Source organism: Theobroma cacao, chromosome 10 (genome assembly GCF_000208745.1).
Source record: "Theobroma cacao cultivar B97-61/B2 chromosome 10, Criollo_cocoa_genome_V2, whole genome shotgun sequence".
Lineage (NCBI taxonomy): Eukaryota > Viridiplantae > Streptophyta > Magnoliopsida > Malvales > Malvaceae > Theobroma > Theobroma cacao.
The window spans coordinates 10,356,550-10,370,835 of NC_030859.1; the positions used below are offsets into that span (position 1 = coordinate 10,356,550).

Consider the following 14,286-nt stretch of genomic DNA (forward strand, 5'->3'; position numbering starts at 1 on the left):
CGTAGGTTCACAGTCCTCTTTACTTTTGTTTATTCGGGGGCCCTCTTGTTATTGTAAATTAAATTAAATATTTTGGCTTACTGTATTTCAGTATGTATAAATTTATTTAGCTTTTACGCTATAAAAATTATTCACGTATAACTCTATAAATATTGTTTTATAAGAAAATAGAATATTTTCCTTAATATTTCTTTTATTTTCTTATTATATTCAAATAACCGTAATTTCGTTTTAAATGAAGATTTTAGACTTTTAAACTCATTTTGAATATGAATTATGTGTTTTGTACTTGTATATTACGTTTTAGCCAGGTTCAAAATTTTTGAGAAAAAATGACCAAAATACCCCTGTGTGGCAAAAATTTTATTTTGATTTTTTTTATCTAAATAGTATATATTCTCTAAAACTCGATATTTAACAACGAATGCTCACAGGAAAGGAAAGAAAACTGATATGTAAGCCTTGCGACGTTCCGGTTGGCATTCCGGATATTGAGTGTCAATCAAGGACGTTGCGGCGATTGTCATGGGCCTGAGGGAGGTTCCGGGTCGTGACAGGCGCTATTTTCTAACTAAAAAGAGAATGACCTCCCCCATACTGCACAAAAGAAAAAGAGCTAATGGGTTTTTTCTTTGAAGAAAAAATTACACTTCAAGAGGAGCATACATCATAAATGGAGTTATGATTAACAAACACAATAAAAAAAAGTCTTTCCAAGCGAAAAAAAAAAAAACACTTTTCAAAACAGTTAAGAAAATGATCTCCTTCAGGTTGGTATTATGATCATCTAAATCCAAGTCAGAACGATAAAAAAATTCAAAAAACATCCAACACAACTTTGTTCAGCTTCTTATGGATGCTTTCAAATAGATTGAAATTATTACCAGATTCTTACAAAGATCAGTGCAAGTATGGCTAATCAAAAAATTACGAATAGACAATCTAATAATTTTCAAAATCACTAAAGACAATAACAAAACAAACTTAATTCTAATCAAAACTCAAACGTCATTTTAGGTGGTATATCAACCAGAGATTAAAATGATAATTCATTAAAAATTAATCACAATCAAGTTGATGAAAAGGGCTAACATGTAAGCTCAAAAATTACCTAAAATAAAGCAAGATAAGCGCTTGCGATTGGGCAACTAACGAAGATCAACAGGAACAAATTAAAAATAAAAGCACTACAAAACAATAAACAAAAGATTGAGAGGTAAAAAATAAAAGTAAAAAAACTTATAAACAACAAAAAATAATCTTTAAAAAGGAAGAGAAGTTCAAGCAAAGGTGATAAAATTGACATAGAAAACAGTTCATAGATATAACTATTAAATACAATTCCAAAAGAAGAGGAAAAGCTCATGCAAATTTGACGTGTTGCACACTCAAACAATGTGTCGCAATTCCCAAACCTGAAAAGGCTAAAGGCTAGTTTTTTTTTTTATTACTTTCCATATGACAGCTAAAGAGAGGACAACAATGTAGTTAAATACGGAATTACTCAAACAACGTGTTGCAATTCCCAAACCTAAAAAGGTCAAAGGCCAGCTTCTTTTTTTCTATTTTGATAACTTTTCACGTGACAGCTTAAGAGATAAAAACGTGACTAAATATAGAGCCAGTTGTGGATCTTATTTCTATATAAGTTAGTATAGATATAGATTTGCTGGATTAAAGATGTTTCAATGTAAAACACTTATTATTGTACATGTTTGCTGCTTTAACACAATTGCTTCCTCCTCTATTTTACAAATTTTGTACTAAAGAACGTGAAAGAAAGGTTTCCCAATAAGAAGCAAAATCGGATAGAGAGAGTAGAGAAGGGGGTGAAGACCCAAAGCATCAGGGCGGAGCTAGTTAATTTTTATTGGGAGGACTAAAGGTTAAGAAGAATAAAAGTTAAAAAATTTTAAAGTTAATATATTAAACTTAATTATTAATAATAAAAAAATTTATAATAAATAATAATTTTATATAACATATAAATAAAAAAAATAAAAAAAACTTACAATATTGTTCTAAAAAAGTTTTGTTCAATGATGGTAATATTTTTTTTAATATAAACAACTAAATTATTTGTAAGAAACTTATCATTCATTTTGTTTTGAAGTCTTGTCTTTTTCAATATAAACGACTAAAAAATTAATATTGTCAACATCTAATATTTTTATTTTATTATATTTAAGTTTGTAATACTAAATATTAAATTATAATGTATAAACTATAAACAGTTAAATACGATATACATAATTAATAATTTCTTCTTATACTCAAGATAATTTTCTTTCAACTAAATATAAAACATAAAGCACATTAAAAATATATACTCAAGATAATTTTTTTCTTATTTAATTAAGATTAATAAAAAATAACATATTAGTAAAAATTTGAACAACAACCAATAATGCAATACTAGAACTTATATTTGAGAATTACATATACAATAATTTTTTAATTTTTAAAAATTAAAATCATTAAAAATAAAATTCACATAACAGAAAAAAAAATCATGATAAGTAGGAGATATAACCTATATAACAAAAAAAAAAAAGAATGTGGTTGATGATTCATAGAAATTTAAAAAAGAAAATATATAGAAACTTAAAATATATAAGTAAATAGAATATAATTTAAAAAATAAATAAAAAAAAATATAAATAGAAAAAATTAAATAAAAAATTTATTTTTTTATAATTTTACAATATAAGGATTAAAAAAAAAAGAGGAAAAGAAGAGTGGAGAAACTAAAAAAATTTAAAAAAATTAAGAATTTGAGAAAAATTGAATAAAGATCATTTTATTATTTTTTAATTATATTAATTATTTAATAACAAATTATTTTGAAAAATTATTAAAAAATATATAATATGTTAAAAACTTAAAAAAGTTTGCCCATTGCAAAGGGACGCTCCACCCCTGCAAAGCACCATTTCCGTGTTTGAGAGCTCCATGGCGGTTACCATCCAATCCCTAATTTTGACGCCTCCGCGCACCGCGACCACACCATTTCCTTGCCTGAAAACTTCCCATCTCTTAAGCCGCTCACTCAGAATCAATCCTAGCCGTTCCTTTGCAACACCTATCAGATCATGTAAACCGTCCGATGAGGTTTCCTCCAGAACTAAGCTTTCTACTTTCACTTTTACTCTTTTTGTTGTAATGTCCTTTTGCAGCTAATGAGGTTTGAATTGTATTTAGACACATGGTTCGGGTTTGGCAAATGGATTAAATTGGACAAAACCTTTGCTGAATTTTGCTGCCGATAATTTTCTTCCATTAGGTAATTTATCTTTCTTTTCTTTTTTGTTTAATGGAATGGAACTGCTTTAGGTTTTAGTTTTAAACATTTCATTTTTTATCTTGAAATTTTCGTATAGAATTAGGTAAATATCATTGCTGTTCGTGAAGAATGTACAAGAATATTTTTGATTTTGTAATAATTAAGGATTTTAAATTTCACAGTGGAGTTTAGTTCTTGATAAATGTCAAAGCATTTTGCTTAGGATTTATTAGTTATGAAAATTGAATTTATTCTTCTCATCTTTGAGAAAAATGAGTAATGTCGCCTTTTTCTGGGTTCTTTTGTGCGAAAATTCTGATCTGGGCATATTGTCTCGGAAGTGCTTTTCATGGTTCTGTAATTTTCTGTAAAATAAGCTTACAAATTGTTGATTGTGTGCTCATTGACCCTTAAATAATGAAAATCTTGAGTTGCAAAAAGATTTGCTTTAGGCTCTGTTTATCTCATGTAAAACTACTTCCTGACAATAAAATTTTCCACGGAAGATATTTTCTAGAAAATAAGACAATTTCCATTTTTTGGGTGGTTTTAAAGAATATTATATTCTAGTGTTCATTTCAGATCAAAGCACCCATGTTTTGCTGCATTCCTCTCTCCTCCCCTTCCTTTCATCACTCTATTTAGCTTCCTTCGAAGAAAATCACCCCCTAAACTCCTTGTTTATCTTTCTAAGTTCATCAAGCTTCAAAACCTCAGCAAATTTGTCATCTCAAAATCTGTTGATCTAAAGATAATTAAGGGCTCATGGCAGAGAGAGAGAGAGAGAGAATGTTACGATCTCTAAAAGTTAGGTGACCTTGCATATTGGTATGACTTTTAGGCATATGAGAGGTTGTAAAATTTCTGGTTCTTTATGTAAAATTGATTAGATTCTTTCCTATCTTGGTGATGAGTCAAGGTTCTCTGTTTAATGGTGATTAGGGAGAGGAAGAGTTTAAGGAAGAGAGAGAGTGATGTGGTGGAGAGGGAGATTGAAGGAGCAGCAGGACAATGAAGGGAGAGATTTAAGGTGTGGGTGGTTGACGGAGATAAACCGTCTTCGATGGTAGTGGTTCTGGGTTCAACAAAGTGTTTTTGTGCTTGGGTTGTGGGAGAAAGCCAAAAGGCTGCTATTGTGGGACAAAGGGAGAGTAAGGAGAGTCTGGAAATTGTCTTCCATTATTTTAAAATGTAAGAGAAGTTGCAAAATTTAGGCCACATTTTTTGTTGACTAACAAACATCTTTAGTTGACCAACTGGTTTATGCTTACCAAACACAGGAAAATGCAGAAATGAGAAGTCATTTTCTGCAAAACAAACGGAGCCTCAAAGTGGAAAAAGAAGTATTCTGCTTATCTTTTCTCAAACTAAAAGGCAAAACATGTTCTTCCTTAGTGGGATCATTTAACTAGAATGGAAATTAAGACTTGACTTTTGCCATATGGTAAAGCTTAAGCCAACAAAATTATATGCTTCAACCTGTTATAATTGACCCTTTTAGATAAAATAAGAGACTTGTTTGTTGATTTTGGATTGAGAGCAATTCCTTCTCTATTCAAATATATTCCTGTGGCTGTGGCACCTAAAACATAATATATGTTCTCAATATTTCTTTTAGATTCCTGACAGTTACACTAGTTAACATTGTAACTTATATAAGATCAACATAATTTATTAATAATTTGTCTTTTGTTTTCTTTTTATTTGGAGAAGGAGAGATTCAAACTCAGCTCTTTGAACAAAGGGAAACATGCACCTACAATAGAGCCAAATGATGGGGTGCAATATTAATTTGTTTTTATTTGAGGAAAAAAAAAAATTGGGATGATTTTGTCATTTATAATTGATTCAACAACTAAGAAAGGGAAACAGTTTGTTTACTTCAGAGGTGCTCAAAGGAGGGGTTAAACAAATTGAACTGATGTTTGTGATTTAGTAATGCCTTCAATGTTTGATAAATAGCAGGTTGATAAACACATGCACTAGTCATTCCAATTTGTTTTCTTGCTCGGTAGAGTTCTCAGCATTTTAAGGCTAGTGCAAAAGCATATAATATTGAGATTTAGAAAGAATAAAAAATCACACACAGAGAGACATACTTTTTGTTGTTTTTTTGAAATATTCTTCTGTTTCCCTTACCATGCTTCCTGGTGTTTTCCCATCTCTTTGCATCTCTAGAAATTCTTGTGTACACATGCATACTATTCTCCCATAATTCCTAAATCTAGTATACCCAGATAATCAGCCTCTAAACCAATTCCTTATTGTCTGGCCAAAAAAGAAAAGCAATTTCTTATTGGATAAAGAAAGGTTGTTCCTTCTTGTACAAGAAAGCCAATTGTAATTATCATTAAATAAAAGACAATGCTGCACCAAGATCCAAAAGCAAACTAGGACAATAAAGTTGAGTCAATTGCTGACCACATAAATGGTCATGTGATTAAAAGGTGGTTCTTGGCAAAAAAAGGAAAAGCTGAATATGTTAAGTTTTTCCTTTTTATCTTGAAACCTTTGCCTTGACTAGATTATTTAAAATTTTTCTTTTCTTATATGTTCTTTGTGTGAGAAAATTCTCATCATCCTCAAAATAACAAGAATTTGGTTGGGTTTGTGATGTTACATGCAGCACTTATTGGTGGAGTAGCATTTGGACTTGCTAATCCTACCCTTGGCTGTCTTGCTGATAAATATTATCTATCAAAATTTAGCACATTTGGGATATTTATTGTATCAGGTAAAAATTTAATATTGTTCCTTTCCTTTTCATGGTAATGATGTTGTCTTATGATGCACATTTCTCATAATCCACCAGTTATGCAGGTTTGACTCTGCGTAGTGATGCAATTGGTGCTGCTGCCAAAGCATGGCCTGTAGGAGTTTTTGGGCTAGTATGACCTCAAATTTCTTATGTGCCATTTTTTAGTTTATAGGTTCATTTCTCATTCTTTTCCATTTCCCCTTTTGTCATATATATATATAATATTTTCTCTCCCATGGATTATGTGAAAATGATGGAAAATTAAGTCTGTGAATGTGAAGGAAAAATAAGAGAAAGTGGGAGAGAGAGACAATTCTCATTCTACCATATAGATGCCAGTTGGTCTTGAGGACATTGAAGGGTTGTACAATTTTTTATTTTCCATTTTTCATGGTGGGGGTGGGGATGCTGTTACCCCATAGTAAGGAATGATTGACGGCAAACTAAGAAGTTATATTTTACAGAAAGATCTCTAACTCGCTCTTGAATTATTGACTTATACAAACATAATTTCTCTCTAAAATTTCCAACAAGTTTTGAAAAGCATTTGCACCCATTCTGTGTTGTTACCTATTTTGATCAAATTGAAATGAAAGGTTGAGCTAGCTCCTTTTGTTACATAAGCGTGGATTGGCATCCAAAACCCAAGTTCCTCAAAAAATTGGCTGATCTTCATTCATAAGCAAGTTTTGCTTCTATTTCCTATTACTCTGGTCAACCTTTGTATTTTACTTGTGAAATTCTAAGCCTTAGTGTTGCATCAAACCTCTATAGAGATTTGATGTCTAGATTTACTTTGTTGGGCAAGCACTAAGAAGTTTTGTAGTATGTTCTTAATGTTGTGAGATTAAGGTGCACTGCAGGTATTAATATTCACTAGAAGAGTGCTTGGAAGGTTAAAATGCCTCCTAAAGTTGCTTAACATTATTGTAGAATGACTTTATAAGAAGAAATTGGATTGGTGTGGATTTCTGTTTTATGTTAAAAAGAATGTCAAGCTTATGGATCATTGATCACTACATCTCAGTGTGGGAGCTGTGGGCTTTAGCTATCCCGTTATTTGGGGCTCATCATTGACTCCAAAAATGATGGGTAAATATTTTTTAAGGTAAGCTTGTAAGTGAAGAGTTCTAGATGATTGGAGCTGACTTTTGATATGCCTGTACTATTTGGTGATGAGGAAATAATTGGAACTTTGTATGGAGTGGAGTCAACTTCGAATTCTTAAGCTGGCTTTTTTCATTTTTGTCACTCTTAAAAGGGGTTCTTTTTTTATTGACAGTCAGGCTGCAACGTTATCTAACTTTTACCTTTTTCTCGATGCCTTCATAAAGTTTCCATTGTAAAAGTTTAAGACATTATGGTCTTCTCATATTGTGCCTTGTATATGGTCTGTGTAGATGTTTGTTTTTGATCACTTACGAATTACCAATTTATCCTTCTATATATGTTTTCTAGGAAACTACACTATCATTTTGGGCATAGGATCACATTAATAGATTTAAATTTAGGATATTAGCATGCTGTAGAGAGCTTGGCTTGGTTGCTCAAGATGGAGTTAGATAAGGCTTCACTAACTTAACTTTTCCACAAATGGAATCTATCAGTAATTTGCAATCCTAGCTAGTCACTTTAGGATTCACAAAGGATTTCTATGAATGACAAACGAGCTGGCATCTTTCCCATGGGTGGCATTAACTACCCTCATTATCATCTTCTGAGTGAGAGTCTTTTTTCGGGAAGTTAAGCAAGTTCCAACATGGAGCTCTAAATTTCTCTCCTCAGCTTCTTGTTTCCAAGTTCCCATTCTCATCCCCAAGTCATTACTTTCCATTAACCATTTCTCTACTCCTACTTCTCTCTTCTGGTTCTAACTTGGCTTCCTTTCTCTTACATCTGCTACGACACTGCTCCGAAGTTTGCTCCTATCTTCCTCTGTGCTACTGTTACTTCATAGTCATTTGAAACATTACCTCACCCACATTTGAAGGTTCCTTTCAATGTTTTCATAACAAGAATGGTAAAAAAGGAGATGATGGAAAAGTTCAGATTCAACTAGTCCAACTAGTTTAACTAGATGGTTCAAACAACTTTGACGATTTGACTATTCAATGACAATTTAAATATTATTTACTATTGTTTTAGTATTTAAAGCACTAAGCTTTCCAATTGCCTGTCTTTTTTTTACCCCGCTTCTAGAGTTTACTCTCTCTCTCCTTGTAATCTTTTATCCTACAAATCTCGATTGTCTTCTTCCCAATTTATGCTGATATCTAAGTTAGCACCAGCCACCTGAGAACTGAACCAACAGAAGGCTGCATTTTCTATTTTCTTTTCTTTTGCTTCTCTCTCTCTCTCTCTAATGAAATAGATTCTAAATTTGATATGACAATACTCAAATATGAGATTTCAAGATATTAAGTAAACTCAAGGCCTTTGTTTTTGTTGGCATAGATCTGATGTATTTGAGGTTTCATAGATTTTTTGTTTTCTATTTTTAAGCAAGAGATTCCATAGATTTGATATCATCCTGGTTCAGATTTCAAAATGATCTATTAGCCTTCTCGGTGGTTTCCGCTTTCTACTACTAGATCAGCAATTTTGATAACATTGCTACTCAAAAGGCTATTTAACTGCTGAAATCTGGTCTAATACTTTATTGGTTCTTGCGCTTATCAGGATGTTGATTGGTTTTGGCCATAGTTTCTATGTAGCTATCTGAGTTGGCAAGGTCGATAGTTTCCAGTTTAACTGGTTGAACTAGCCAATCCTATCAGGTCTTGTTTTTAAAATGCTGGTTTCTTTATATGTTGGTTAATTCACCATGGACCAAATCTGGAATCTCAGTTAAGTGTCTTTTGAATGTGAGTTGATGTAATGTTTCAGATGGGTGAACTAGAATGAAGTTGGAATAATAGAGAGGAAGATTGGAGCATACTATAGAGTGTGAACTGTCATGGAAGGTTGAAGAAGTTGGAAGCTATGGTTTGTAAGGGGAGAACATAAAGCAAGTTGTTTTGTCTTTAGCAAGGCGAGGCATAAGCCTCAAAGCATCAAGGCAAGCGTCTGTTTTTTTTTTTTTTTGTGATAGTATGTGTTGTAAGCCTTTTGATTATTTATTGTTAATAAAATTCAAAACATCTAACTAAATATTACTAAATAATAAATAATAACTATGATGACCTTTATGAGATAAACATAAAAATATGAAGAATATCTTGTGAAATAATGTAGCATGGTCTTGTCACTATTCATATAAATGAAGCAGTTGCATTTTGTGTAAATGTTGAATTTTTAAACCTCAAGGTTATTTGTGTTTGCTTTGCACAAAGATGTGCCTCATCAATGCCTTTAAAAACAGGGGTTGGAAGTGCGATTCGAGCCAGAGGTGAGATATAAGAGTGGAAAAGTGGAGTGTTGGAAGTTGGAACTCAAGAATGTGAATTGGAACTTGGACAAAAATCTGAGGAATGTGGAGCCTTATTTGGAGACTTGCTAAACCTCCCCAAAAATGACTCTCACTAGCTATAAATATAGGCTAGGATGTAGTTAATATCACCGAAGGGAAACTGTCAGCTCATATCTCATTTAGGGAATTCTTGGTGAATTCCCTGGTGACTAGTTATGATAGTAAACTTGTTCTAGGCAATGTGAGGTAATGCCATGTGTAAAAAGGGTGTATGGAAGTGGGCACCATGACTCCAAGGAAAGGTTAAAGGTGGGAAACTAACTCCATTTCCAAGCAATCAAACTGAGCTCTCTAGACCCAATACATGGAATTAACTTAGGGATCCTACTTCTTCTGGTCGTTTAAGTACATGAATCCATGTACATCCAAATGATAGTGCAAGTTTCTACAAGACAAACTTAGAAGAAGTATAAATTGTTCATTCATAATTGCCAACTTACAGAAATCTACAGATCATTGCCTTTCATAATAATGTACCTACCTTTTCCATCCCTTATGGAGAACTATCAACTCTACTTAAATATGCTGCAGCTTGAGAAAAATTGCATTGGCTAGGAGCTTTCTCATAGTTCTAGAGATGGGGTAAATTTTTGCAGTTCAGTTTTGTCGGAAGAAGAGAGACACCGCGAACAACATATGGTCATTTGGAAGGTGAAGGAAAGCTAAAATCAAGGAACTTAGATGGCTGTTTCTGTCGTCTCTTGGCATTTTATTTGAATGTTCAGTGTTCTGATGCTTCTTGCATTTGTAGTCAAATGATGCAGGAGTGCATGTTTTAAAAAAATATCGCCTTCTTTCATTGCAGTGCTCCATCCTATTGTTTACTCCATACTTCTCAAGGCTAATACTGCAAATTCACCTTCAACCTCAAGAGTTTGTAACAGGTTTGGTAATAGAATTTAGTTTATCTTATAGTTTATTCAAGGAAGATTTCTTGCTCTCTTGATCTTATCATTTGAAAAAATTGAACTTGAGAAAATGAATTATTTATCAGATGTCTGTTATTCTCTGATTCTAAATTTTGCAAATGACCTAAGGTTTTTTTATATTTGTTGAAATGGTTGGAAATGTCTCTAGGTGATGGACACTGAGTTCAAATAGAATTGCTGATGTTCCTTCTGGCATGTACCATTTTGAAATTATCCATCCAGTTTTTCTTTTTTCATGTTGTAGCAACTTTGTGAAGGATCCTTACTACCTTTTGACAAGTAATGCTGAATTTAGTGAAAAACAAAAGCACTAGTTTGTTGTTATTGTTGTGATTATAAGCTCATTTTTCTGTTCTTATTTTATCTGCAGGACTGGCCATATTTAACTGTATGCCAACTACATTATCAAGTGGAGTGGCACTTACTCAGGCATGCTTGCTAGTTGTTTTCTAAACCCTTTTCTTAATGTCTTTGACTTTTTGCTTAAAAGAATGTCTGTGTTTCTCCAATGCAGCTTGCTGGGGGGAACTCTGCACTTGCTCTTGCAATGACAGTGATGTCTAATATGATAGGAATTTTGATTGTAAGTTATACGTAAAAAGGTGTATGATTAATATTCTGTTAATTTTTAGCTTTGCTATTGGAATTGGTTGGATGTTTGATATATCTTTGCTCCCATTTTACCTCTCTATATGAATATTTTATTGTTCTCTAATACTGGTGTTAATCTTTTATTTTCTGATGTCTACTTTCTGCACATCATTTCGTTGTATCAATCACCCTAATTTTTATGTAATTTGAATGTAATATATTTCTATTGTTGATTGAGGAGAAATATGAAGTGTAAGAATCTAATGAAAATATATTTCTGTTATATTAAGTGAAATTTGTAATGTCATAGAAGTATGATTATCTACCATCAATTAAACTTATGGTTTGTGAGAATTAAAAGGATATTATTTATATAAGAGTGGAACTAATGGGAAATATTTTTTTAGTAAGATGTCTTTAAATTAGTTCTGCTTTATGGTTGAAATTTGGGCAATTAAATACATTATTGTGAAATGATTGTTCAAAATGAGAATATGATGATATTGGGAAACATAAAATAAGAAATGAATGAATTCAAAATGGGTAAAAATGACACTAATGGAGGATAAATTCAGAGAGGAGTGCTCTCTAAATAGTTTGGTCATATTCACCATAAGTTTCCGGAAATGCTGATTCACAAAGTGATGTAACACTAACAGAAGGATTGCTAATGTATACAACTATAATTGAAATTTTTTTGTATTGCAGTGATAAAAGGTTTTTTGTTTTAGCATATTGCGAAGAGCATTGTCTTCAAGAAAGCAGAAAGGAGATCTATTTAAGTTGTTTAAAATTAATGTTTGGTTTGGTTATCTTTTAAGTTTTAAATCATTGTGTACAGCTAAAGTGAGAAAAATGATAGTCTTAGGATTAGAACCTTTTTTCCTTTCTTTTACCCTTTTAAATCAACTTATGTTAAATTATAATCCAATAAAGTTATAGTCTCCAGGGGAATACCCCAGCAGTCAAGAACCTGAGTGTGTAACTTGGAGGTCATGGGTTTGGATCCTTGAAGGGGAGGAGTGGGATTTGTGAAATGGGAGAGAGCCGAACATCTATGTACCAAAAAAGAAATTTGAATGAAGTTACTAAGTTGTCTCATATTCCCTCTCTCATGTGCACACACATGCATAGCGTGTATTCAAATGTGTTTGATGTATTGACCTCAAATTTTTTTTAAAAGAAAAATTAAATGAGCATATTTTCTAATTTATATCATTTTCAGATTCCATTTTCAATCTCAAAATTCATAGCTGATGGAGTTGGCGTATCTGTTCCAACTGCACAACTGCTTAGAAGTCTTGTTCTCACACTTTTGATTCCTCTGATCTTGGGGAAGGTAATATTTCCATTGATTTTAACCTGGAAAGAAGAAAATCTTCTGGTATCTCTAATTTAGAAAGAAGTGGTTGTTTGCTGTATGAAAACTATTTCCTTTTACAAACTTTTCAGTTTTTTGGCGGAAGTGTAAGTTATCTTCTTGTTATTGCAAGAAAACATTTAAAGTAGGCATTTATTGAAGTCTTCCTAGAATATATTCCTGACTCTTTTACATGAAGTACTTGAGTACCTTAGTTCAATATTGTTCTTTTGTGATTTTCCATTCACCATGTTTTTACTGGTTTTAAACTTCCACAGCATACAAAATGGTTGACTTCTGATACATAAACTGGTTCTCCAAATCGTTTTAGTATACCCTTCCTATAGCCTTTTATTGTTTTTAACTGTAATTGTGCCTTCTAATTACAGGTGTTACGAGAATCCTTCAGAGGTGAGTCTCTCTTCCTTGGCCAACTGTTTCCCCCTTTCATTTCCCTTTGTAAGCAAGTTCTGCTGAAGATTAATGCTAAGGCATCCATGTTTCAGAATACTTAAGCTAACGTACCAATCTTCATGGCTCCTTCATACTCTAAGGTTTCAATTGCATGAAATAATAGGATGGCTTATTGGAATATATAGGCTGGCATTGATAATGTGTTTTTGCTATGATAGTGACCATGGTCAATACCTTTAATTCTGGTATCAGTTTCAGTCTTAGTTGATGTGCATCTTCTTGTACAAAACTTAAAAATTTAAAGTCAAAATGTTAATGGAAGCAAGGTATTCAAAATTATTCAAGAATCAAATTCTGTAGGCTGAAAATGGAATCCCATCAATACAGGATTTGGAAGATCAGATTGAAAGAAAGAATAGATGTTATTTACCAATTCACATCTCAACATGATTCAATGTGTAATGCAGGCTTGGCAGACTATGTTGACCATAATCGTAAGCTATATTCAAGGATCAGTGCAGTCTTCCTCAGCTTAGTATGGCCTCAAACTTTGGATCTTTTTAGTTTTATTTTACCTATGATATTGTAACATCAAGTAAATATAACTTTTGCTTTTACCATGGCAAAGAATTACTCTCTTTTCGTTTAGAGTTTACACTGGCAGTTCAGAAGTTCTGTTATGTTCAAGTTTCAACCTAACATTCTGTTGCTCTACTGAAATTTGAGACTTGTGATCTTTCAAATTATGCCAATGAGAATAGGTTAACTAAAGAGTCGAATTCAGTAATTACACTTGGCACCTTGTATGTTTCCGGGCCTACAAATGTTTTCAGATAAAACTGTTTTCTTCTTTGTAATGGTACTTGCCCTGACTATAAGTAAAAGATTCAGCGCAGGCTGCCCTAGCAGGTGATTTACTGAGCAAATTGGTCAGCACTGACTGCTTTGAATTGAACATTTCCTCAACCCCTCTTTGATGGTACTATTTATCATAGATCTAATGCCATGGCTATCCTTTTGCTAACCATGTAAGAATTTGGTTTATCAGTAAATTTTTTTTAATAAAAATAATTATTTGTCCAACTGTATACTGATTTTGACTAGTTGAGACACCATGGAGATTTCTTATCTGTTGGAGGACTATATCCTAAATGCTATAATAACATTTTACATCACGTATTCAAGGATCTGTAGTGGCTAATTTTCACATCTTGCTTCTAAGCTCTGTTTCTTTACTTCCAGTAGTCCTTCCTTTCAAACCCTCTCATTTCCATTCTTAGCTCCTTAGCTACTTCTATAGAAACTTTTTTAGTTTTAGTTCACTTATCCATTCTTAATCTTTAAACTGATATCACATTTCTTTAAGTTCTTGAGAGTTAATCTATCCATTAGTACAAGTTCTAACATTTAAAAAGTAATAATGTCAGAATAATTAAGTTTATATGTATACTTTTTTTTTTTTTATTAATTGGGGGAGGGGGG

The 14,286-nt window shown here is 32.3% G+C and overlaps 1 protein-coding gene across 1 annotated transcript in view; it reads left to right on the forward strand.

Annotated features, from left to right (window-relative positions):
• The window catches only part of LOC18586732 (probable sodium/metabolite cotransporter BASS4, chloroplastic), a 14,280-nt gene continuing 2,893 nt past the window's right edge, over window positions 2,900-14,286 (forward strand). Inside the window, exons 1-10 of the mRNA XM_007010261.2 lie at window positions 2,900-3,111; window positions 3,202-3,283; window positions 5,910-6,017; window positions 6,104-6,171; window positions 10,316-10,394; window positions 10,810-10,868; window positions 10,954-11,022; window positions 12,256-12,369; window positions 12,780-12,801; window positions 13,272-13,339. Of these exons, the coding sequence (XP_007010323.2) occupies window positions 2,953-3,111; window positions 3,202-3,283; window positions 5,910-6,017; window positions 6,104-6,171; window positions 10,316-10,394; window positions 10,810-10,868; window positions 10,954-11,022; window positions 12,256-12,369; window positions 12,780-12,801; window positions 13,272-13,339 (828 nt within the window). The 5' untranslated portion in view covers window positions 2,900-2,952. The remainder of the gene's footprint in view (window positions 3,112-3,201; window positions 3,284-5,909; window positions 6,018-6,103; window positions 6,172-10,315; window positions 10,395-10,809; window positions 10,869-10,953; window positions 11,023-12,255; window positions 12,370-12,779; window positions 12,802-13,271; window positions 13,340-14,286) is intronic.